Genomic DNA, 25,393 nt, shown 5'->3' with positions numbered 1-25,393 from the left:
AGTCTTTTGAAGCTTATGTTTAAATTAATTATTACGTCATTTATTCAATCAAAATTAAACACAACGTATCTTTTTTCTGTTGTACATAAAGATATGGAACCAGTTGGAGGAGGCCAATACTCTATAGAAAGCTTTAAAAATCATTAAATATAATTCAAAATTAATTTATTCGTATAGTTATTTGAACGTCAAAAAATAAATAAATATGAAATGCTTCTAATTTTACATTTACTGCCAGTTCTCAAATCAAGGGCGTAGAATGGAAGAGAAGAACTGGCAATAAACTCTCCGCCCATCTTTTTAATCGCCAAGTTTTTTGTTTTATGTTTTTTGTTCATGTTCCAGTAATTAATAATAATAAAATAAATTAAAAACAAAGATTTGTCCTCTATCAGCAGGAGGCATGGTGAAACAGGAGCACGCACTTACATTCTCGTGGGAACAACACGCAAATATCGTTTCAACGTATAAATGAGGCTAAATTATTATTATTATTTTGAGATTTTAGTAATATTAAATACATAACGTTACTATTATTATGAGATTGACATAAAACTGGTAAGAGGTCTTGGCACGCGTGACTGTATTGAGTCATTTGCGATAGTTAGCATACCAAATGTGCGGCTTATATGTTTGCATTGTTTGGCTTGTTTTAGGCATTGATTTAACCACAGATATATTTTGAGCATGACTTCATCAAATGGGTTTTCATTACTGGCAGCCGGTGGTTTCGACTTTTATTATTTTCCTACACAATATGTCATGCGATATCTGTGGCCAATTTTATATAGACATTATCTGTCACTTTGGTGTGTATATATTAAATTATGAAATATTCGTAAAATATAAATATGTACACTGGTGCATTGAATGAAACATTTACGAGAAATAAGGCTAAATAATAATTAAATAAAAATTATTCAAAATGTTTATATAACGACATTATATAATTAAGTTTGTATTTAAACACTGCCTACTAATAATTAAAAAATAATTGCATATGTATATGAACATGCATATGTTTAATAAATTAATTATCTTCTTTACCGGTAAAAAAGAGGAAAAAAGTCATAATACTGACACATCATGACGTGTGACGTGACATGACTATTTTTGTGGCACCAGACATGTCCGTTTCTGTTATTTTTTACCGTATAAGCAAGTGTTTATTGCACATAGAGAGAACATTAGAGCGATAGTGCATGCATTAACCAAAAATCTATATTATATAGATAATTAAGCATTCAATTAACGAACCAGGTTCCCACTGAAGTATTTCCGAACAAGAAAAGAGCGTACTAATTCTTAAAAGGCCGGCAACGCACTTGCTAGCTTTTTGGCAATATGAGTGTCAATGGGCGGCATCACTTAATATGTAAGCAATAATTTTGTTAAATTTGTCGAATCACGGCTGCACCTTGATACAGCTCCAAACTTTTTTCCATCGTTCTTTACGACTTGTTTGTACCCCAAGTAGTAGTAAGAAGGCGCATGGCCTTGGTTTTTTTTGTAGGTTAAGGAAATTGTAAATACTGTATACTTGATTGTAAATATGAAATACTATTAGTAAAAAAATTATTACATTAGATTAGGTGTTTTTATTTTTTGATTCTAAGTGGCGTTTGGGATCAGGTTAGTTTAAAGCAAAAAAATGGACCTTCTTTCATTCATTTCACAAATCATGATATTTTAATTATTTCCTAGACGCCACCACATTATTGCATGGTACACCATTGCCGTGTGATGAAAATTTTTAGAAAAAAGTTTGGAGTTGTTTTAAGTTGGAGCCGTTATATGACAACCTTACCATTATATTATTTAAAAATTTGTTATAATTTTCTCGATTAATATATTAAGTTTGGTAAGTATATGTAACATTCACAATGATTTCCTCTTAAAACCAAGAGTTGACCTTATTAGGAGCTTGAGAAATGCCTTATCGTATAGTATAGACATTATAGCAGCACAGTTTCCGTGAGAATTGCTTTTTACGAGTAAAACAAAAATTATCATTTTATTATGGAGTTAAGTTTTCAAAACAATGAAATATCAAAGAATAGATAATTTTTATGTGGCAAGGTTTTGAATTTACATTATTTACACAATTTACAGCCTCTTGGCTTTTATCAGATTTTATTAATAAAAATTGTATCATTTACATTGTATCTAATGCCTCTTTTAAATAGACCAGAGAAGTTCAAGCTCCAGGTTTGAGGTTAAGTAATACTTGATGAAAATATTTTTTTTACAAAAAGCCGTGAATTATATATTTTTAATAACATGCAATAATTGTTGTCTAAGATAAATAATTAATCATCGGACGTCAAGGCAGAATACAAAATACTATCCGTATCACCTCGACATCCGCCGTTCGAACTAAACGTTTCTTAAGGCATTTTTTGCCGCCACGCACCACCAATACGTGGAACCAGCTGCCCACTGAAGTATGGATTTCCGAACCAATTCGACTTAGGGTCAAGAAAAGAGCGTACCAATTCTTAAAAGGCTGGCAACGTCCTTGCGAGCTTTCTTGCAATGTAAGTGTCAATAGACGGCGGTATCACTTAACATCAGATGAGCCTCCAGCCCGTTTGACATTATTACTAGTATTTTTTTTATTATACACAAATCCGATGTCCTATTTATATTATATTATTACAGTTCATTTACATTTGCGTCGCCTATCGATAACTATCGAATATTTTAAACAACTTCCTAATCTAACCTACCCTTTTCCAGAAAATTTTGTATAAATAAAACGTACCAATAAACGCCACGAGATCCTGTACCTCGATCTCGCCATTTTTCAAAATGGTCCTCACATCCAGCCAATGGCTTTGTTGTAACGCGTCCACATACTTCACTTTATCTATGGGCTTCACTATCTCTTGGTCATTAACACTATAGAACGGACACTTTTCGTTTGTTTTAATATACACTTTTGTTGGTGACGATACAGATACTGAAAATTAAGGCGCTTTAGACTTCATTTGGCTCATTTCTGTATAGTTGATCAAGTAAAGGAGTATTAATTTTTTTTTTTAAATTTATTGAAGTTATACTTCTTTTGGCGCGTTAGGGAAAATTGATGAAGGTAAATTTTTACAATGCGCGCACACCGTCACAACAAACCGACACCCTGAAGTTAGCTATAGTCAACATTTTAGTTTTTTCCATTATTAGTGTCGTTTTTTCTACAAACGTACAATAACATTTTTGAAAAGATTTTTATCTTGCTAAGCCAAAGAAGTATAACTTTTAACGCGTAAATAGTAAAAATATTCCTTAGAATTTTTATTTCTTTAAAACGTTTATTACTTGTAATAAAACATGTATATCTCTAGTCTTTGGTATGTGCAAATTTATTCACAGTAGTTATGAATGGTCAAAAATTAAGCAATTCGTTTCTCAACTGTTGAGTCAGAAATATCGCGTCACTGGCCAAATAAGATAAGTCTAAAGCACCTTGATCGCCACAATTCCTTCGAAAAGTCCGCGGCCTCGGTGGACTGATTCCACCATTCACTGGAGGCCTCTCTTCTACCATTTTGCACCATTTTCACTTCACATTATATCACATACTGTAATCAGAAAATCGTCATGTTCGATAACCTAATCTTCGACTCTATTCATGTATTTCTTAACTTTTCAAATATCTTGGAACGAATCGGATTTACTATTTAATATATAAAATTCTCGTGTCACGGTATTTGTAATTAAACTCCTCCGAAACGGCTCCACCGATTTTCGTGAAATTTTGTGTGCAATATCGGTTAGATCTGCGAATAGGACAATATCTATTTTTCATCTCCCTAAATGTTAACAGTGGTCCGGTTCACCTAATTTTTTATCTTTTAGACAAAATTTTTGTATTTTTTATGATACAGCATCCCCTTAATTTTCACCCCTCTACGATCGACCCCTATTTTTTATTATAGTAGATACTTATTTTTATTGAACTAAACACACGTTTACTTGAAATAATATACATGGCAAAACAACGATTGCGAAGCAGCTAGTTTTATTATATATGTAATCAGTATCACAAATATCTTTGACAAGCAAATTTATTTACATTTTATATATCACAGTAAGGCGGAGGAAAACGTGTCAGTCCGGCTCAGGGTCAACGGGTAATTGTGGTATTAAGTTCTCATTTTTTCTCGGTTTCAATGCTACGTTATTGTAAACTATTGTAGACATTCGATATTAACGATTGGTAAAATTTGACTCCTAGGGCCGTAACGTATGGTTAACCAACGAACCGTTACATTGTGAAATGGAAGCTATGAATGGTATTGGCATTGCAATCAGAGCATTTCGAGTTGCAACACAATAGGTGCAGTTGTTCCGCGAATTTCTATATACTGTATCCATTTTACATAACAAAAGTTGAATATAAAACTTAAATACGCTATTATTTACTTGACAGACAAGAAACGATGTAGGAAATTGTGTATGCAAATCTTGCATGCAAAAGTGTGCAATGATTTCGTATCATCGGTTCCGGTTGGTCAAGGGCTAGTGGGTTGAAACTGTAGGATGGTACACGCTTAGATACTATTTACTTATTACATAAGAAATCTTATGTTCCTATCTGAAAATTGATATCACTTGAAATGGTCCAATTTTTAATGAGTGTTTTAAGTGGCCATATGACTAGTTAATAGTTTAATTCAAATATATTTATTACGTTTTCAATCGCGTAAATAACAAGTCTTGTTTAAATTAATGTGTTTTTAATCCTCATTTAACCTATCAAAAACATATTCTAATTGCCTCATGGTTATTAAAATTTAACCGGTTTTGTAGCCATTATTAAAGGTTCAATGTTGATCTTTCGCAAGAGTCATGTTGCAAATATTATGTTTGTAAGTCAAGTACATTTTCAAAACGCCGGTAGATAAAGGATGAGGCAACACATCGTAACTTTAATGGACCGAACTGAGCCGTGACGAAATGATCTTATACGTGTGAAAGTAAATAGGGTTAAACGCACTGCATCACAGTTAACACATCAGGTTTTCGAGACACAGACGACTTTCTGAAAACGGATTTCGTGTTTGAGGAATTTTTGTATCACTTTCACTCTCGGAGCACCGACGACGCGTCCGTTCGCTAGCGCAGCGCAGGCCCTACTCGCGTTGACGTTCTCTCCCTCCGTATGCGCCTGCGTGGGCGCACCTGAATTGTCCATTTAGGTATCACCCCTAACTTGTCTTGCAAGGAAACAAACTCGTGCGTTGTTAGAGTCGCCATGTTTGTAATCTTAAATCATGGCCACGCACGCACGGTAAGTTTCTAGATAATGACTTTATTTTCGATGTAGTAATTTTACTGGTAAAAAAACTATTGTTTGCTTTGTGAGAGTTTCGTTTCGTTTATATGGTCATTGAAATACGTATACAACTAAAATGGCAAGCTAAACATCCATACATGGTGTACGTTGTGGAATATAATAAATTCTAAGTTGTTTATAAAGAAATATGATTAAATATTAATAATTTTCACGTGAAATTTTTCACTTTAATAGTGATAGTGGAAAAAGTTTTGTAAAAGTAAAACTGAAAGATATAATATGACTTTTTTCTTCATAATTTATTACGACATCTTACAGATAAAAGCAAAAGTAAACACGATTTATTGTTGCCAATATATCAAAATCTCCTTTATAAAAGTGCATACTGATTGTCTACAAAGGTGAAAATTAACTTTAATACAGTACAATTAAAACAGTTAAATAATATGGACCTGGTAACCTTATGGCTTTCGAGCTATGTCTTCCAGGCAAACAATGTGAGAAAAAAAATTTGATGAGCAAGAAGTGCAAAACTACATAAGAGATAAACAAATGGAACAAAGCAAAGCAATTAAACACATCATGTTCTCTACCAACAATTCCTTCATTCATCTAATTTTACAGCAAAAAAAGTTACTAACGTCAAGAATATCTGGTTCCCAAAAGCGTATACAGACGTAAGTCGAGGTTCTAGGTTCAATTTTTTTATGTAACAGGAGGCAAACGGGTAGGAGGCTCACCTGATGTTAAGTGATACCGGACACTCACTGCTAGAAGCCTCGCAAGAGCCGGCCTTTTAAGTCTCGTTCGAAAATACTTCTATAATAAAAAAACGTGTGCGTGTACTAGGTGTACACACGTAAGAAGTGAAACTTCTTTATGACCTTATTTTTCGAAAAATGATCTACTATATGCAACTTTACACAAATTGGTTAAATAAAGTTAAATTAGATAAAGTTTAACAAAAGGCTTTTATTATCATAGACACGAATACAAATACAATTATTTCATTTTAACTTATTACTGTACTACTATGTAGTACTAAGATTATTACAGAATTTCATTAATTGTAATAGAATTATTAGTATTACTATCATTGTTATCGTTATTATATATTTTTGTTACTAATGGCTTCGAATCTCTTCGGATCAACCGTGGTAGGGACAAGAAAAAGATGGCGCGTAACCGAAAAATGTGACAAATGTGTGAAAATTTTTTTCCAACGCCGATAAAGAAGTTTGACTTCAAAAAGCAACATGTCGCGTAACCTGCTACAAAATTTCTCCCATACGTCGATAAAGAAGTTTCACTTCAAAAGATGGCGCGTAACGGAAAAATGTGACGCGTAACGAAAAAATGTTACACTAAATTTTTTTCCAACCCCGATAAAGAAGTTTCACTTCAACAAGCTTTCCCTTAGAAGCATTGTAAAATGAATTAATATTAGCCAATTGGTCTGATTGTCTGCAGCCGGCGACTGGCATCGGAGTCGCATTTCAGAAAACAGGTTTATTTCTATTCTTAGTACCTATTGAGATGTAAATGTTAGTATTTACGTAACAAGCAAACGAATACTGTCTGAGTTATTGGAACATGAATAATTACAGAAATGCATTACATCTGTGGCGTAATTAACAGATAAAATATATTTTTATGCCCAACTTCCCTACGTTTACAGGCGCTAATTAAAGATATAAGTTGGTGCCTGGTAATATGTACCGATGACCAGAGCTGGTGCTTTTCTCGCTCAACGAATAATTATAGCAATATAGCGAGGGAATGCTGATAGTGTTAAAGGTACACTGCCAAAGGGACCAAACTCTTTAAATTTGTTTTTTATTATTTTTTATTATTTGCCTATTAGATTGACAAATGATTTTTAAACAAACACAGTAATCTGAAGCCCAGACCTAAAACGGTTGTAGTGCCACTTTTTTTATGAGGACTGATAATCTATATCGTCAATATACAAGAAACCGGGTGACTGTACATTTCTGTCTGTTAGACTTTTCATTAGTAATTTGGTAATTTGCCCAGTCCTCACGATATTTTCCTTCATCTAAAAATATATTTGTCTACGACTAGTCGAAGGGTCTAAGCTCGCGTTTCTAAAATCGTACGGTTAACTAAAATCTGCTGTACAAAAAAATAACAATATTAAAATTCAGGGCGTGCAGATTGCATCGTGCATCAAGCAATTTCCGGCTCTTGCAATAAGCGACCATGTTAATAGATCGATTGCACTGTTGCAAATTGTCCTACATGATATTTAAAATGAGATTGTACTTGTACTTGCATTGAATTCAGAATTCTTTTACTGCTATAATTACTTCCTTAAATCGGTCGTTAACTAATTGGGCATTAGATTTCGTTTCTAAGTTGCTCTTAAGATTTAATTATTATATATTTAGAGAAACTTTTAGTTTTACATGATGCTCCAGAAATTGGTTTAAAAATATATCATTAATGAATAAATATAATAAAACAACATAAATAGAAATGATTGACATTATGTATATTAATACATCAAAAGCTATTATTACCTTTCATGTAATTTCGATAACGAAACTGAACATGAAATCAATAGCGTTTGTTACATAATGTTAAAGAATGGTTGGAATGTGAATAATATGGCGGCTTATTCATATTATATTGTCTCTAGACAAAATCCATACGATAATGTTTATTATTGTATAAAAGTTCATTGACAAGTTATAATAAATTTAATCTTCGTGAAAAATGTGCAATTTAGTATGAAATAGATAAAGCGATATTATTTGGATGACTTCCTAATTCATAAAGTACCTGTCTCTTTTTATCACAGCGTAAACACAATTTGCTGGAGAGAGATGAAAGAATTATGTTAGTTATTTCCTTAGTAGCTCATGTCTGAGCGTTATGGTGAGCAAGGAAACATCTGGAGCGGATAGCGCCTCTCTTATGCCCTCAAAACAGTGCATAGTTTTGAGAGCGCTGAATCACTTGATCGGTCCAACTGGTTGGTGAACGGCCACGTAATCTTGCCATATTGCCTTCTGGGCATTATGGGAAATAACTTTAGCGGATGTATCAATTTTCCTTTACAAAATTGTAACTTTGATAGGGTTATATACATATATGTTGACGGCGAATCTAGGGCTTATAAATGTACATAGCATATAGTATGAGTAAATCTATCAATAGATTGTTTTCCCACAATGCATACGATATTAGAAACTACGATGAAGCAAAAAATAAGTGAATGTGAGAATCACGCGAAGAGAATGCTTAAATCTATCATACTTCTTAGTAAATTTATAGGAATAGTATTTTTTATTATTAAACCTGTCAACAATATTTATAAAAACTTGGATATTAAAAAGAATGGCGGAATGTTTCTTGCCCTTGTCCATTTGATTTGTAAAACTTTTCCGTTCATGGAGTTACCTGAACATAATATTCTGAGGTATAATTTAAAGTTCAAAAGCATTGTTGGCTTGTTGCCTAGTGGCTTCAGCGTGCGACTCTTACTCTCGAGATCGTACGTTCGATCCCCTACTGTGAACCAATGGACTTTCTATGAGCGCATATAACATTCGCTCAAACGATAAAGGAAAACATAGTGAGGAAACCAGCTTGCCTTAGACCCAAAAAGTTGACGGCGTGTGTCAGGAAAAGGCTGATCACCTAGTTGCCACATAGATGACAAATGATCATGAAACAGATACAGAAAGGAGGCCCTAACCTTAAAAGGTTGACCACTAATTTATTTATTTTTAATATAAAAGTTCAACGTGATATTATCTCTAGAGGATAAAAATTTGATAGTTTTATACTCTCAGTAACCCGATTTTAATTCCGGTTTAATCCGGAAGTACGTTACTTTCCGGCGAAATAGTAAAAGTTATACATGCATTTTACATGTTAAATAATACATCGTTTATTTGCAAAGAAAGTGGTTCATTCAGATTGATTTTTTTAAATCTGCACAATCAGCCATATAATATTAGGCATGCAAATGCAAATTATTAATTATCATACTGTCATAATAAAAAGAACTGTTAATGCCCTATCCTAGCACGAATTGCTGTATCAGTGTCTCGGGGTGGACTGCGGGGCGCAGTGGAGAGCTGGAGATTGAGGCGCACCGGCCCGTAATAACAATTAGTTACGTAAAACATTAATTATATGTAATTTTATCAATTTTTTTTCTGAAATGGATTACTTGGCTTGCGATAAAATATATCGTGTAAATTTCAAAATCATGTTCTATATACATTTTCGTCATAAAATGAATTCAAAGTGTCGAAAATTGGCTGTTTGGATTTTTTTCCATCGACCGAAGTTATTTAAATCGTGTATCGACTTTCAAAATGGATACATAAACTACTCCACCATATATTTTTTCCATTCGAGAAACGATGACGAAAGAAACAATGTACCTTTTTGGAGTTTGGCGACCAGATACTAGATAGGTCCTTAAGTTATAATCTCCCATAGTATAAAGGCGCCTTGCATTTAAATATTTATTCACATTTCCCTTATAAGCATTACACGGCAGTGATCTACAGCTTCTGGGAAGGTGATTTTAATAGTTTGATAGCATTAGATAGCTTAACAATTTTTGGTTACATCATGGTTTTACATGCAGGCACCTATAGCCGTGTTGGATACCTCTGTTTCTTCGCGTTCATAAATAAATAACCTATATAGAAAAAAATAATGAACAGTGAACTTACGTAGAACTAAATTGGTAAACATAAACTGGTCAAGCACTAAATAGCAGAATGATGAAACTACACTTAACGAAATGGTACATCATTATTTGCAATCGTTGCGTACGAGTTGCGCTGTCAGATGATCAATAGAATTATATTTATGGTTATAAAAATAAATAAATCAGTTGCGCTACAACTTTTTAAGGTCTGGCTCAAATCTGTATTTGTTTCATGTTTATTTATACTAATAGGCAAGTAGCTGATCAGCCTAACACGCCTTTGACTCTTTGGGTCTAAACTCTAAAGCAAGCCGGTTTCCTCACGATGTTTTCCTTTACCGAGTGAATGTTAAATGAGCACATAGACAATCGATTGATTCACAGCACATCGAAACTACGACCTAAGGAATGAGAGTCGCACGCTGAATCCACTAGGCCAACAATGCTCTTGTATTGTCATTCGAACTGTTTTTGCATCTAGTAACTTCAGCTTATGAAACATAATAGAACTACGGGGCTAAGCCTACGTTTACAAGAATTAAAGCATTTAATTGTATATGTCAAGGATGTCTCAACTTACTTATAAATCGTGAGAGAACTTTTTTGTGTGACAATATTTCTCATGACAAACATTGTGAAGACAAATGAAATGCACATTTAATATTTTAGTTAAAGTTAGCTATGTTTATTTGATACTCCTACAGCTAACTTAAACTATATCACAAGAAACAATTATACTAGATATATAGGCAAAAATTGTTTAAATAATATATATGTCGCAGTAAAGTAGTTAAATCAGAGTTAATTGAATCTCTAGACATTTAATTAAATTTCGATATTCAATCCAGTCGCTAGCGTTTTGATTTAAATAAAGCAGCGTCGAAAACGTTTAACTATCTGTCTGACCGAAAGCCAGCTTGTTGATTAATAATGTAAAACAAGATGGCGGTCACGACAACAGCTGAATACTTTTATAGTCTTTAATATCCGTATAAAGGTTCAAACAGTTACCTTACGAAAAAAAAATATTGGTTGTTTGTAAAGTAGGTTTACGGATCGAGATGTTTACGTGATAACGTCTTATTGGTGATATAAGTTTTTGGGAAGTAAGGAATTAATGAAGATAACAATTTTTTCAAATTTTAAATTACATCTATCGTTTTATTCACACTTTTGATGATAAATTTCGGGTGTAAAATGACAAGTTTACTTATTCGACTATGATATACATTTTTCTTCATACATTCACGGAATGACTGGCAGCGCTCGAGATGAGACGGGAGATCGGTCCGTCTCTCTCTCGTTATACCTGCGATCGCGCTCGTGAGGTTTTGGTGTGACACAAGTTTCTGAACATGTCACCCGACTAAAACGATTTTAAAGACGTTATCACGTCAAAAAATTAAATACATTTTACTAAGTATACTTAATGCGAGTGTGTTGTGTGATGGTGTGTTAGCCAGGGTATGTACTCCTACGTGAGGGTGTGTTTGTTACCTTTCGCTCAAGATTTTTAACTTTGACATATGCATATACAAGTAGGCGTACGTGACCCTAGGGTTATTGTCTACCTGTGACTGATGATAGTTTGAACAAGCCCAAGCACGCCTGTAATATAAAGCTAGATACTACACTAAAATAATTAATTATAAAAAACGTTTATATCGTGTGTTGCTAGGTAACAATATTTTTCTAGGGCAAGTAATGTGACCTGTTAATCGAAATCAATATCGTACAGCTCACGGCATGTTGGGTGTAATAATACAGATAATAAATATATCTTTTGTAAGTCAAAATCCACATGCGATAAACAGAATATGGTGGAATAAATTTAACGATAAATTATCTATGACACTATAAATATTCATAGGATTATATTGATACGACAATTAAGCAGACCTTATTATAAACCTATATCCTTAAGGATTTGAAGTAGGCTGAAAATTATATTTAAAAAAATTTGTCTCCGATTATACACAGACAATGCAAATAATATTTTTAAGTTTTCATAATTTTAGAGGTGAATAATACTTGATACGCGGTACTTAAGTAGGTGTTGTAGCAAATAAACAAATTCCTGCGCCCACGCGTTCACAATTTACACATTATTATGATATACTTGTCAAAACCAAGTTTCCCGAAAGGGAAAGTTACTAGCTAAAAGTTCTAAGAGATATAAACATGAAGTACAACGTTATGAATGGTCCGTATGGCAATTCGTGTTTTGAGATATATTTGACAAACTTTCTATAGAATAATGTTTAGCAAATGGCGACTCTTGAAAATATATTAAGGGCCATTAAAGGTCTACGAAGCTTCTAAAATATTTTAAAGTAACCAACAAATAACCCAATATAAGCAATTACCAAATACAAATCTACCCACCAAATACAATTATTCTCGTAGATCAATAATTATTTTGCGTTATTGTTATGAATATTCATACACAGACAAGCCGTCTACAATTGAAAGTTATTTTGAATATGTAATTACCATTATTATAGTTGTTAGGTAAGTGACGTGTAATTTGCTAGGAAATATATAATATTCATTCATTTGGTTTCATAATAATTAAAAATAATTTCACTTGGTCCAGCGCCCTCTATTTATGGCCAATGTAGTTACATTGGCGTAATCGAATACAGTACTTTGAACGCTCCATAGATGGCGTTGTAAAGTAAAAAGACGAATTGTTAAGACAGCAACTGTTCAATTTAATAATAAATATGATTTGTTGCTTTCCAAACCGAACATTCAAGTCGAACATTTTAAAGTAACACATACCTTTGTTTTCGCTTTGTTTAGGAGAATTTTGCCATTGGTGTCTCACTTTCTGAGACCATGCGAGGCCCTTCCTACGGCTCCTTTCTTGGACACTGCAATACATAACGCTAATTGTACTAGGTACGCATATGTATTATCCATATCCCTGCTTTTAACACACTGAATGTTATTAAAGCTTTTATCAAGATAAGAATGTTTGCTATGCATTCAGTGATATACAGGATTTTATTGGGTCATTAGATTACAGCATACTGTAGTAAACTACTAGTTTTTATAAAAAAAATCTAGTTTTATTGGTATTATAATTCTAAAAATGAAACGATGTAAAAAGGCCAATATAAGAAATAATGTAGAATATTAAAAAACATACATGATAATCTTCTTTTCTTCAGTCTTTTCTTCATCAGATATGTCTACCCAGTCATCACTCCTGTCGCTTCGATCACTAACGCTGGTCTCGCTACTGGGTACTTGGAAGAGTACCTCCTGTCCATTATAACTTAAGACAGATCTTTGGCCATAAATACTGTTTGTCTTTTGCTCACTTGATACAGTTGATTGGCTTATGTTTGATACGTTATCAAAAGAAAGTCGTTTCTGAACAGCTGAAGGCAGTTGTTTTTTCACGGTATTCAGTTTAATCATGCTTGGGCTATTGGGTATGCTCTCATAGCAATGCGATAAAGAAACACCATCTGGATGCTTGATGGAGTCGTAAATATTTTCAGTTTCATTGTAATCTGATATTATTGAATCTCTTTTATTTTTTGGACTGCTTTCCTTTGATTTTGGAGGACGAGGCGGTATGCGCTCATAGATTCTATCGGAACCTATTTTCTCGTAACTAACTGTTGAAGCGCCACTGACAGATTTCGTTATGGAATAGTTCTTATTGTTAGATGCATATGGGTTATAATTTTCAGCGATTTGAATTCCAGAACTAGATGCATGGCAATATGGTTTAACCGGTGACTTACAATACTCGTATCCATCATCGCTGTCACCATCTCCCCTAGTTCTTTCTTCAAGTTGACTACCACATGTTTCATAATTATGAAGGCTGCTTTCGTCGCCTTCTGGATGTGACCTCATTTCTAAAAGGCATTGATATATATTTTCTACGGGCGGACTTTCTTCAACTTTTGGAATTTCTGGAAGGGGACAATTTATTTTTGAAACTCTATCGCTCTTGACTGTGACAACTACAACGTTATCGTCTCGAGGTTCTAAAATTTCATAGTCATCTTCAACTTGGTCTTTCGGAGGTTTTGAGGTAAAACCGACTAACACTTCTCTGTTATAAGCCTCTATTAAATTACTTTCGAAGTCAGAAGCGTTCTGAGACTGATTAATTTCAATTATTTGAGATTCAGAATTATCACTCGGTTGAGATTCATCTTTTTGCAAAGTGTTATTTGGTTGTTCATCAGTACATGATCCAGACGAATCATTCATTGTAATACTTACAAATCCGTAAGAATTTTCAGAATTTGGTTTATCACAATCTGAATACATTTGGATACTTTTTCGCCTCCAGAGAAATGACTCATTAGGCGTTATTGAATTTTCAATGTCTTGTGCAATTAGTTTTTCTTCTTTGTTTTTAAGAGATTCACATACATTATCATTATTTGAAGTAGCAAGAGAAGGTCCACTGCCTTCTTCTTGTATAATTTCAACTACATGTAATGGTAACTTCTCCGAATGAATATAATTAGTTTTAAATTTCTTCTTATCATATATTGGTTCTTTCTTTTTAAAAGATTCAGATTGAGTGATATTAACCACTTGTTTAGTTGATAAGTCGACTAGAACAGGTTTAATTGTTTTTATTTTAGGTACACCATCTTTAAGTACAAGATTTTTTGTTACTACAAGTGATGATTTCTTTTCAGGTACTTTTGGTTTTTCTTTATTTGTTATTACATTGTGAACCCCTCGATTTCTTTGCAACGTATTCGTTTGATTAGATTGAGCATTTATTTCACATTCAAACTTTTTAATAGCGCTTTTGACAACATTGCTCTGTTTTTGGCTCTCTGTTTTACTAATTATTTTACTTGGACTGCCATCAACAGAGTCTGATCCACTCTGACCATTTGAATCAGGATATTTTAAACGCTTTTTAGGTGATTTTGGAATTCTATTCCCATCAGATTTCGAACGTATCACGCGAATTTTGCTATTGGAATTGTCAGAAAGGACTAATTTATCGATAGAATCCATACTAGAGCATCTTTTTCTACTGTTACGTTTTCTTGAACCTCTCCTATGTCTTTGTACAACAATTTTAATGTTTGGACTGGAACTTAGTGTTGATGATGGTGTTGAACTGTTACTAGCGGAATATGCAGTCTGTAAGTCTTCAAATGTTTTAACTAATTTTGATTGTTTGACTATTCCGGATGAACTATTGTTAACTAAATCATTGAACTTCTTAGTTAATTCTGAAACTTTATTACTTGTTATAGTCATTGTTGTTACAATAGGCGGACGACGATGTAAGGTAGATGCATTCTTGATTTTAAAACTAACTTTTCTGTGTTGCTGTTCAATTCTTTTCTTCATCGAAGCTGGAATGTCTATTGGATTAGATTTATCTTTAGGATTAGGCTTTACATTAGCGTCTTTTCCCCCTCCTGTACTTCGAGTGTCATCACTTGTAGTAATCGCTATTTGTGCATAATGCAGTGTTGGTTCTTGTCTGGCTTGTCCGTGTCCTTTTGATTGTTTTAGAGTGGAATTTAAAAATGCTTGCTTCGCTTCATTCACTGTTTTTCGTTGATATGAAGGTGACATTGGTGGTTTCATTGGCACTGTGTAAACACATTTTTCGCTAAGACTATGTTTATGTTTGATAGCCATATCTGTTTCTGGTAAAATAAAATTCTTTAAAAGCGCTTTAATAGTGCCACGGTCTTTTCCATCTGTGTTAAGGTTTTTTATGGATGATATGATTGTATTTGCTGCAATTGCTTCACCTTCCATTAGGTTGTTAAAAAGCATTTGTGTTGAATCTCTCCGACCGGTTTTCTACGCCATCTGAAACAATTAACGAGACGTGAGTGTCGGAAGTATTTTGCATTCGTAATTGAATGTGGTACGATTTTGGTTCATTCGTTTAGTGATTATGTCACTTGAATATGAGCTAATTTCTCGGTAGATAGTGAAACTTTATAATGAACGTGTGTAATATTTTTTTATAAAGAGCTTATTGTTCGGTGTACTCTCACGTTATTGCATTAAACAGGAGAGTGCTGTAAGATATCAAAGAAATTGTTTCCTTCTATTGGACCAAAGAATAATTAAAAAGAATAGGTCAAATATAAACAATATACATAATAGAATTTGCGTTGCAATACATCGCGTATATATATTTAAATTTAAACGTAACATTTATTATTACTTAATTAATTACAAAAATTACGACGCCAAATGATTTACGTCCTATGTGGACATGGAATGTTACCGGTGGCCATGAAGTGCATTGTAATTACTAAACTATACACGATCTAGTTGATAGTCTGTATGGATGACAGACCCCGAAAAAAGCTAAAGGTTTTTGTTTAGTTTAGAGTGATTTAAGCCACATTTTAACCCACGTGACATAAGGCCTTTTAAGGTTGCAAAGAAATTTAGAGGTTGTTGACACGAGTCTTATTTGGCAGGTAACAGCCGGTTGTCTGTGACCTTGACAGATAACTTTTTGTTAACGCTATTCATACAATATTGACCCGTCTCGATTTCGCACTAGTGCCTTATTAGTTATATTTATTACTATAAATAATACTGCAAGAAAAATTACACTGGTACTACAAATAACAATTGAAAATGACTGACGACTCATTGGTCTAGTGGTTAGTACCCCAAACTGCGAATCCATGGGTCCTGGGTTCGATCCCCGGCTGAGACGAACATCGATATGATGAGCATTTGGTGTTGTGCTTAGGTCTTGGGTGTTTAAATATGTTTTTATATGTCTATCTATCTATAATATGTATGTATATCCGTTGCCTAGTACCCATAACACAAGCTTCACCAGCTTAGCATGGGACTAGGTCAATTGGTGTGAATTGTCTTTAAAAAAAAAAATCGCTTTGCAATAATTATCGATAGCGTATTATTTATTCGCAGCTATGTTGGAACTCATAAACGTGGTAAACTAAATACTTAGGTATTTGAAAATAAACTGCAAAAAATAAATCAGCTACAAAACATATATTCTCTTCGATTCGACTACACTAAGTAGGTACCTAAAGGAAAATGTCTGTAAGTAGAATTTTAGACCGCCATAGAGATGCATGCCTAATCGAACACCTGTGTAAAATCCGCATAGACAATATGTTTTTTCATGTCAAAGAGCCAGTATTCTATGCAGAGTATCGCATTCGGATAACACATTTTAACATAACCAAAGAGAATTTAATTGTCTTTGCATACTTTTCTTTATTTCTTTCTGCCTACTTTCGTAGCTTTGTTTCAAGTTCCTCACATCAGCACCAACTAAGCAAAAAAACTGTATCGCGCAGACCAGAGATTTGACCACTATTTAAGCCTTGACTTGTTTCAGCTATCGCGGAACATTTTTAAAAGGAGTATTAAGTATGTATATCCATAGCGCTAAGTAACTTGCATCATGAGCACACCTTCACGTCCATACCCTTACTTTTACACCATCACACAGTATAGCCAAATTAAGTTTTACTTAGATGTATTTAATATTTTAATGTAAATAAAGATTTTATAACCATAACTTGGCTTTACTCTTCATTAAGTAACTGCTATAAGCACTCATCGGCATTTATGCATTCTAGATGGAAAAGTCGCCGATGGGTCTAATCTAACAAATCTACTAAGCCTATTACTAAATTTACTAAAAAAAATATAATTTCATGGGATATTTCAGATATTATCTTAAAACAATCAATTGGACTGCCATAGCCCAAATTCGATTCACCTGTCTAGATCGGTCCACGGACAGAGCTATGCAGACAAGAATTACACGTCAAATTAATAATCTCCTCCTCTTTCTTGGAGTCGGTTAAAAGAAAGTACAAAATAATATTTAATAACAATTATCCTCGTGCCGTCATGCATTTTATTAACGCCATATTCATGCATTCGTCTCGTTAATCAAATGTATCTTTTAAAAAGGTTCAAATGTTAAATCACTTAACTTTCATGTTTAATTGCTTTTACTAATATTATAATTTGATGTTTAAATAAAAATACATAAATATGATGTCTACCAACTCGAACGCAACAACTCGCTTGGATTTTCCATACGCTATTTGACAAGAATTTAAAAACAATTTCAGATTATAAAATAGTGACACACATTGCCATAGACGTAACATTTATTACTAACGAAACACAAAAAATATTATTATTATAACAAAAAAAAATTGGAATGACACTCATTTGGCTATTCCAAGAATGAGTAAGAATTAATTAATAATGACTTTATTGACAATAATTATTAATAAGTTTTTCTTATGATGTGTGACGACCTTTATTTAAGATTTCATTAAAAATCTATTCAACTTTGTTCGCGTGTTTTCCTGACCTTGTATCATTATAACGGAACGTCTCATTTCTAACGCATTCTTGACCATATTAATAAGTATTTTTATAATAAGTATTTTATCATAATTCAGAAAAACTTTTAATATGTAACAGTATAACGCCATATAAATATATAAACAGTATTACGCCGAGAATTGACCCCAGTTGTACACCATCTCTTGCTTACTAATTGCCTGTTATATTATCCTGATATTATGCGTATAACAGACATTGGTAGTAGGTTATATTTAGTATGTTAACCAATCATTATAAAGTATTATTTTTATGAATGTCGACGCTTCGGTGGACGCAAAAGTTTTAGATTTATGTTCCACCGTCATATAATGTTTTGTATATTTTTTATTTAAATAAATAAAAATACTTATTGAATTATTGATTCTTCCTACTCGATCCATTGATTGATTTCTATCTTTCCTTTTTCAATAATTGTATATCATTAATTATTTTAATGAAACTGTTTTTATTATATTCTTTGTTAAATGCTGTAAATGAATTAATACATTGCGATATTTCAATAAAAATTAATGTAATACAATAAACATTTAAATAATAAAACCGTTAAATGCATGTTAGTAATTGAAACATAATTTCTATATAGCGTTAGACATTATGCCTTCACACGGCACACCCTTATTTTTAAAATTTCATTTGATAATGGAAAACATTGAGGTATTACGTTTTAGAACCAAAAATCAACATGTCAGGTTCAGAAGACTAGTCTACATAGACAAGTACTCTTCTTTATATAGAGAAACAGATACAAAAATGTAAGACCAATGAAGGGTTGTGGCATCAATGTATGTACCTATGTAATAAGTGTTATTTGTGTAATTCAATGTAAATAACCCCACGCTCTGATAAATAAAGCAAGTGAGTCGCTATATACATTCCATTACCTTGAGAACAATTTATTGTATTGCATATTGCATGTAATTATTAAATAAGTAGACAAATGGACGATTCGAAAGTGTGTAGTAATTAGAAAAAAATAACTAATAGACAAGAAATTTAGATAACGATTATTATAGAAGAGAGTAAATATTGTAAGCAAAAATTGTCATGCAGTGATTATTTCACTTTCAATTCACAGACTGGATTTTTTTAAAGCTTTATCAATTACCTTTTAGCCTAACACAGCAATACTCTAATGTCAATGTTTTAGGTTTTAAGTTAAATCAAATAGCATATTAATAACACCATGTATTGAATAATGGACTCATTTGATTTAGTTAGACATTTATGTATTAGATTGTTTACCACAGACAACATCACAACAAATTTTTTGACACTTAACACCATTATGGCTCAATCATATCGAAAAAAATAAAAGTTTTCCCGCTAAAACGCGCGATGACGTCTATAAATTGTTGATGTGGGAAATGTCAAATGCCATCCGTGCTTATTGGACGTATGCTAGTTAAGTATTACTATAACATTATAACAGGTTTATAATACAATAAATAAAAGATTCGATCTGTATTATTTATGTATTTTTCATACTCAAAATGATTTCGTATTAAACACCAATAAATAATAAATATGTAAGTACATGTATTATATCATGGTTTAGCTGAAGATTAAATGATTTACGGATTACTGCACAATGATCGGAACATTGCATTTCGAGTCAATGACCGGAATGCATCTGGACTGAAATTAGGTTATAACAAAATTAGCTTCTAAATCTTTATGTACGAACTTAACAAATATTAATACTAATAAATAGGATTATTAAGTCAGATGTGTTTCTTCGAAATCGAAATAATTTGCAATTATTCATGTTTTTTCGATTATGAAACGCAGGCAATCTAATTTGTGTTCTTGGAATTAGCATAATTTTTGTATACTGTAGAAAATGTGTTATATATTTACAGATTCAAGGAGGCACTGGTCGAGGGAGTCTCTCAGCAGATTCCAACAAGGTTAACAAAAAAAAGTATTTATGTGGGTAAATAGCTGGCTGATAACACAAAACAAGTATAAAAAAAAAACGGGCGTAATAATCTGACGCAGATGCTATCGTCCTCACAAACAATGTGCGCATTGTTCTCTACTTGGATCTCCACATGTGACACACTCATATAATGTAATTTTCTATATCTATATGTCGGTACTTTGGGACGCCAGCGGAGTGCATAAGTTTTATATGTATACTCTTAATGGGATATCATCATCCTTTTTATTTCCTATTTTTGTTGTTCGGATTAATACCTGCAGCTGAGTTTCATCATCGGACGTCAAGGCAGAATACGAAATTCCACCCGTATCACCTCGACGTCCGCCGTTCCACAACTGAGCGTTTTTCAAGGCAGTTTTTGCCGCGCACTATGTGGAACCAGCTACCCACTGAAGTATTTACGAACCAATTCGACTTAGGGTCCTACAAGAAAAGAGCGTACCAATTCTTAAAAGGCCGGCAACGCTCTCGCGAGCCCTCTGGCATTGGGAGTGTCCATGGTCGGCGGTATCAGGTGAGCCTCCTGCCCGCTTAACCCCCGTTCTATAAAAAAAAATTCCTCCAGTGGCGCTACAACACTATGTGGGTCTTACTTAGCCTCTTCCACTCGATCCTTGGTGACTCACTTCTAGTTCGTACTCTTCCAGCACTCTTAAGTCATCTTCGCTGTAATCCATCTCTTGTTAGACCTGCCTCTTTCCGTCCACTGTTTGTGGTACCATAGCTTCAGGCATTCACTTCCAAGGCCTGCCCATCTCAGTATCTGGGTTTTGCGGAATTTATAATTTTCGAGATATGACACTATTCAAAGAAATTTATATTTTTTTAATTGGTTTGGTTTTTCAAGAACGTGGATAAGTTCAATTCAAATATTTTACATGTCTTTGTATCGCTCATAAACGAAAATGAAAACACTGTTAAAGACATGTGAGGCCGGCGGCGCACTTTACAGTTTTGTTTCCGTTTGTTTTTGTTATTAAAAAAAAAACAAAAAAAAAAACCAGTTTGAATTAGTTAATATAAGAGGACATATCGTCTGTCCCAGTACTTCCACTCAGTCCCATAGATAAATATGGGAAGGAAAATGGTGATGTTAGTTATTTCGACTATGTGTTTGCGTGTTGTTCCCACGAGAATGTAAGTGCGTGCTCCTATTTCACCATGCCTCCTGCTGATAGAGGACAAGTCTTAGTTTTTAATTTATGTTATTAATATTAATTACTTAAGATGTCATGTGGAACACGGTGTAATGGTTGCAGCTTCTTACAAACGTTGTGTAAAAAAAAGAAACATGGCGATTAAAAAGAGTGGCGGAGAGTTTATTGCCAGTTCTTCTCTTCCGTTCTACGCCTTTGATTTGAGAACTGGCACTAAATGTAAAGTTAGAAGCATTTCATAATTTCTTTTTTTTGATGATCATAAGTGTACAATGTGTTACCTATATGATTAAAATGATTATTGAATTTTTTTTTAATATTATCACACACACACAGTTATAAATTATAGTAAATTTGTTTGAAATTGAAGTTCTGAATAACGTTACGTATCAAATTATCTATTGCGTGTAAGACAAATATTAAAGTCGTATAAAGCCGTTGTATTGAGATTTTTCGTAAAATAATTGATGCAATAGCTAGAATGTTACTGTAATTATCCGGTTAAGAAATGTTTGATCTCAGATAAGCTTGAAGGATATATCCGATTATAATAATTGATACTAAAATATATTAATATAATAGTATAAATTTTGTTTATGTTTTTATTAAACTTTTCTATCCTAATTTTAAAACCTAAGATATATAAATACATTTTTTTTTACATAAATGATTATAACGAATATAGCTTTAAAATATTATATTAATATTATTAGTTCATAAAATCTCATTAAAGCCAAGAGGCTGATTGCAGATGGATTAAGAATAAAAAAAAAACTAGTATTATACTTTGCTATGCCTTCGAAAGATGCTTAAATTTCGATGAGATGAAAATCGCTCTATGGCCGTAAAACAATGTGACCGCGCATTAGATAGAAAATTCGAGTAAAAAAGGTACTCGAATTTTCTATTAATATTAAGACAAAACAGCATCTCCCTCAAATTTAAGGAGAATCAAGATCTCCTTGTGTAGGAGGTATTAATTGTTCCGGAGAATATTTATGTGTAGGTTTATTTATAATTCAAAAAAAATCACGATTACAATTTATATTAACCCTCGAAACCAACCAATAAACTAAACCAAATATAAACTCAAAGCGTGACAACTGAAATATCAAAAAGATATAATAGTCCAAGATCGAAATTTAATACTACTTCAATGTATTTCTGATGCATACCTACTTGAAATTACCTCTCAAACCAAGCCGATAACAAAAATTTTAGGGGGTTTTTAATCGATATTTATATTTGAAGTTGGTCCTAGGTTACATTCTGTCCACCTGAGGTTTTTGAGTGTAACATGCCGTTGAGATCCCCGTAGAATGCGAGAGCGACCCCGGAGCCTCTGCAACGCTGCTATAGGAACTACTTGAGGTGGTTTAAATGGGTATTGCTCACCTAGAATCTGAATAGCAGAGATTCTGTTCTGAGTCCCACATACCCCTGCAACTTTTGAGGGCATGCGCAAATAGATTTCCACCTCGGATATCGAAGAAAAGGGGGAACATTCTGCAGGAGGTGGCATCACAGAACTGGTGACATATCCATTCTTATTTCTGATTTAACAAGTAGCGTATCATAATAAGACATATATATTATGTATGTTGTAATTTAATTGGAATTGAATGATGTTATATCAATAACGAGGTGTTTGTCTGTCGTAACATCCTTCGTATTGTTTGCTTGTACAATGCGTATTATACGCGATTGTCTGACCGGTTTAGCCTTGGAGCACCTTACCTTCAGTACCTATGTTAGTAGAACCTTATTCAGATGTTAATCGTTTTGTGTATGATCAAGTATACCTCCTCTGTCCGTGGACGGTCGAGGTATCTTAGGATTTGCAGCGATTTTTGAGGTTTATCATTTTCTTTTAATGTTTATTTAAATTATACTATTGTTTTGCTTAATTAATTTTAATACTTCTTGTATGCTATGTTTGCCTGTAAGAGCTTAACACATTAAAAATTGTATTTTATTTTTCTTTTATCAATGTATCAGTGTGCCAAGCGTTGGCAAGCTTTTATAAATAAATAAAATCATCAGATGATTTAAATGAAGTGTTTCAATATGACGAATAAGCTTGTAGTGCTCCAGGTCATGAATAATTGTAAAAATCAAAGTTCCCTAGAGGCTCACCTAAACTTAAGTGATACCGCCGCCCATGGACACTCACAATGCCAGAGGGTGCGAGTGCTTTGCCGGCCTTATTTAGTAAAAAGCATGTACGAAAAAGTCCCTGCACATGGAGGAATAGACCGCTAGGATTTATTATAACATAAATATATATGTTCTAGTTTCAGGTTAACAAAATCCATTGTAAGAGACACTTAAACCTATATTTTAAATCGAAATTTGATGTGAAATACTAAAAAGTCCTGAAAGGAGAACATCTCGCATAACAAAAACTATGCATTTGTAACTAACTATTAATAAAATTGGATTTAATATTTAGTCATAGACTATGCGGTATTTCCGCTGCACATGTTAAGATTAATTATAAATAGTCATGTGAAAAATTTAAAATTTTAGGCGAAAAATATGTCATGAATTTTTTATATATTTTTACTATACACCCCAAATTGCCTTACAAAATGTTCGAAGTTATTTAAAAATTGTTTAATAATGAAAAATTATATAGTTGATTTCCCCTCGTTTCTGTCTTTTAAGTCTTTCATACAAACATTTATTTTATTTATAACTCCGAATAGAGTTACTATTCAGAGTTAAATCAAATCGGGTGTCATTTTTAGCGTTAGGTCTCAATGCTGAATATGATAATTACCTTTACATTTTAACAGATTAGTGTTAAGTGTACAACATCAGGCCGAGTTTCGATCCTCTATTCTCTATTCACTATAGGTAAAAATATTTGAATTTGTTTCATATGTAACATTAAGTATATATAGTGACTATAGCGTGCGACTTTCACGACTGAGGTAGTAGGTTCGATCCTCGGCTGTGCAATGGACTTTCTGCGCGGTGAAGGAAAACATCGTGAGGAAGCCGGCTTGCCTTGCCCAAAAAATTTGGAGTCGTGTGTCAGGCACAGGAGGCTGATCTTGCCTATTAAAGTGACAGTGAAAAAGACAGAAATCTGAGGCCCAAACCTAAAAAGGTTGTAGCGTCACAATTTTTTATTTATATAAAACATTCTAGAGGAAAGGACAGTTAAGGCTCTCAAAACTACATTAGTAACGGTTTTAAAGTTATAGTATCTCACGTGGGCGTAAAACCGGTTTATGAACGACCGATTAAGTTAAGAAATGCTAGGTTTAAAGAATACAATACATAGTATAAACATTACTTCTCGCCTATGTAGTCTTTGAGAATACATTTTTGACATCCAGTATGTCAAATCCAATACGTTTATGACTTTATAGATCTTGTTTATGTTACCAAAGTTGCACGGTTCTATAAAACTTTGTTTTTAATCTATGGAACACAGGCTGACATGTTAAACAATTAAGTACGTAAATTAATTTCCTAGTATCATTAACTAATATGTATTTGTTAATGTTGCAGATAATTACAAAGTTTTAAATGTGATAATACTATATTTATAGTGAGAAATTGGTATATTAATAGTGGAACGATTATTTAACGCAAGAAGAGCCTTCCCCTGAATAGACGGTAAACAATGGCGCTGCTTCCTTTGGTCTTCGTGGACTCAGATTTCTGAGTCTGTTTCGTGACAAATTCTTTTTTTTAATAGACAAGTAGGTGATTAGTCTTGTCTGAGACATGTCGATTTTTGGGACTAAGGACTCTAGACATACCGATTCCTGACGATATTTTCCTTCATTGTACGAGACATTGCATACATTAGACAGAGACGTTTATTGGTGCACAAGCCCCAACATTGCTCAGTTCTTTAATCTATTGTCAATAAGCTTGACCTATTAATTTAGAAAAAT

At 33.2% G+C, this 25,393-nt stretch overlaps 1 protein-coding gene across 8 annotated transcripts in view; it reads right to left on the bottom strand.

The window, feature by feature from the left end:
* LOC125049851 (ephexin-1) overlaps nucleotides 1–25,393 on the bottom strand; it is an 81,431-nt gene that overhangs the window by 24,055 nt on the left and 31,983 nt on the right. For 5 of the 8 annotated variants that reach the window (XM_047649322.1, XM_047649325.1, XM_047649324.1 and 2 more), the window contains 2 exons: nucleotides 13,150–15,821; nucleotides 12,780–12,871 (listed from right to left, as the gene is read on the bottom strand). In XM_047649322.1, the coding sequence (XP_047505278.1) occupies nucleotides 12,780–12,871; nucleotides 13,150–15,785 (2,728 nt within the window). In that variant the 5' untranslated portion in view covers nucleotides 15,786–15,821. Of the gene's footprint in view, nucleotides 1–2,764; nucleotides 2,963–3,465; nucleotides 3,582–4,999; nucleotides 5,174–12,779; nucleotides 12,872–13,149; nucleotides 15,822–25,393 lie in introns of those variants that run through there. The other 3 variants (XM_047649328.1, XM_047649327.1, XM_047649329.1) reach the window with 3 other exon arrangements.

This window comes from Pieris napi, chromosome 5, assembly GCF_905475465.1.
Source record: "Pieris napi chromosome 5, ilPieNapi1.2, whole genome shotgun sequence".
NCBI lineage: Eukaryota > Metazoa > Arthropoda > Insecta > Lepidoptera > Pieridae > Pieris > Pieris napi.
Note: the sequence above shows the minus strand (reverse complement) of the source record. Positions and strands in the feature narration are given on the sequence as shown.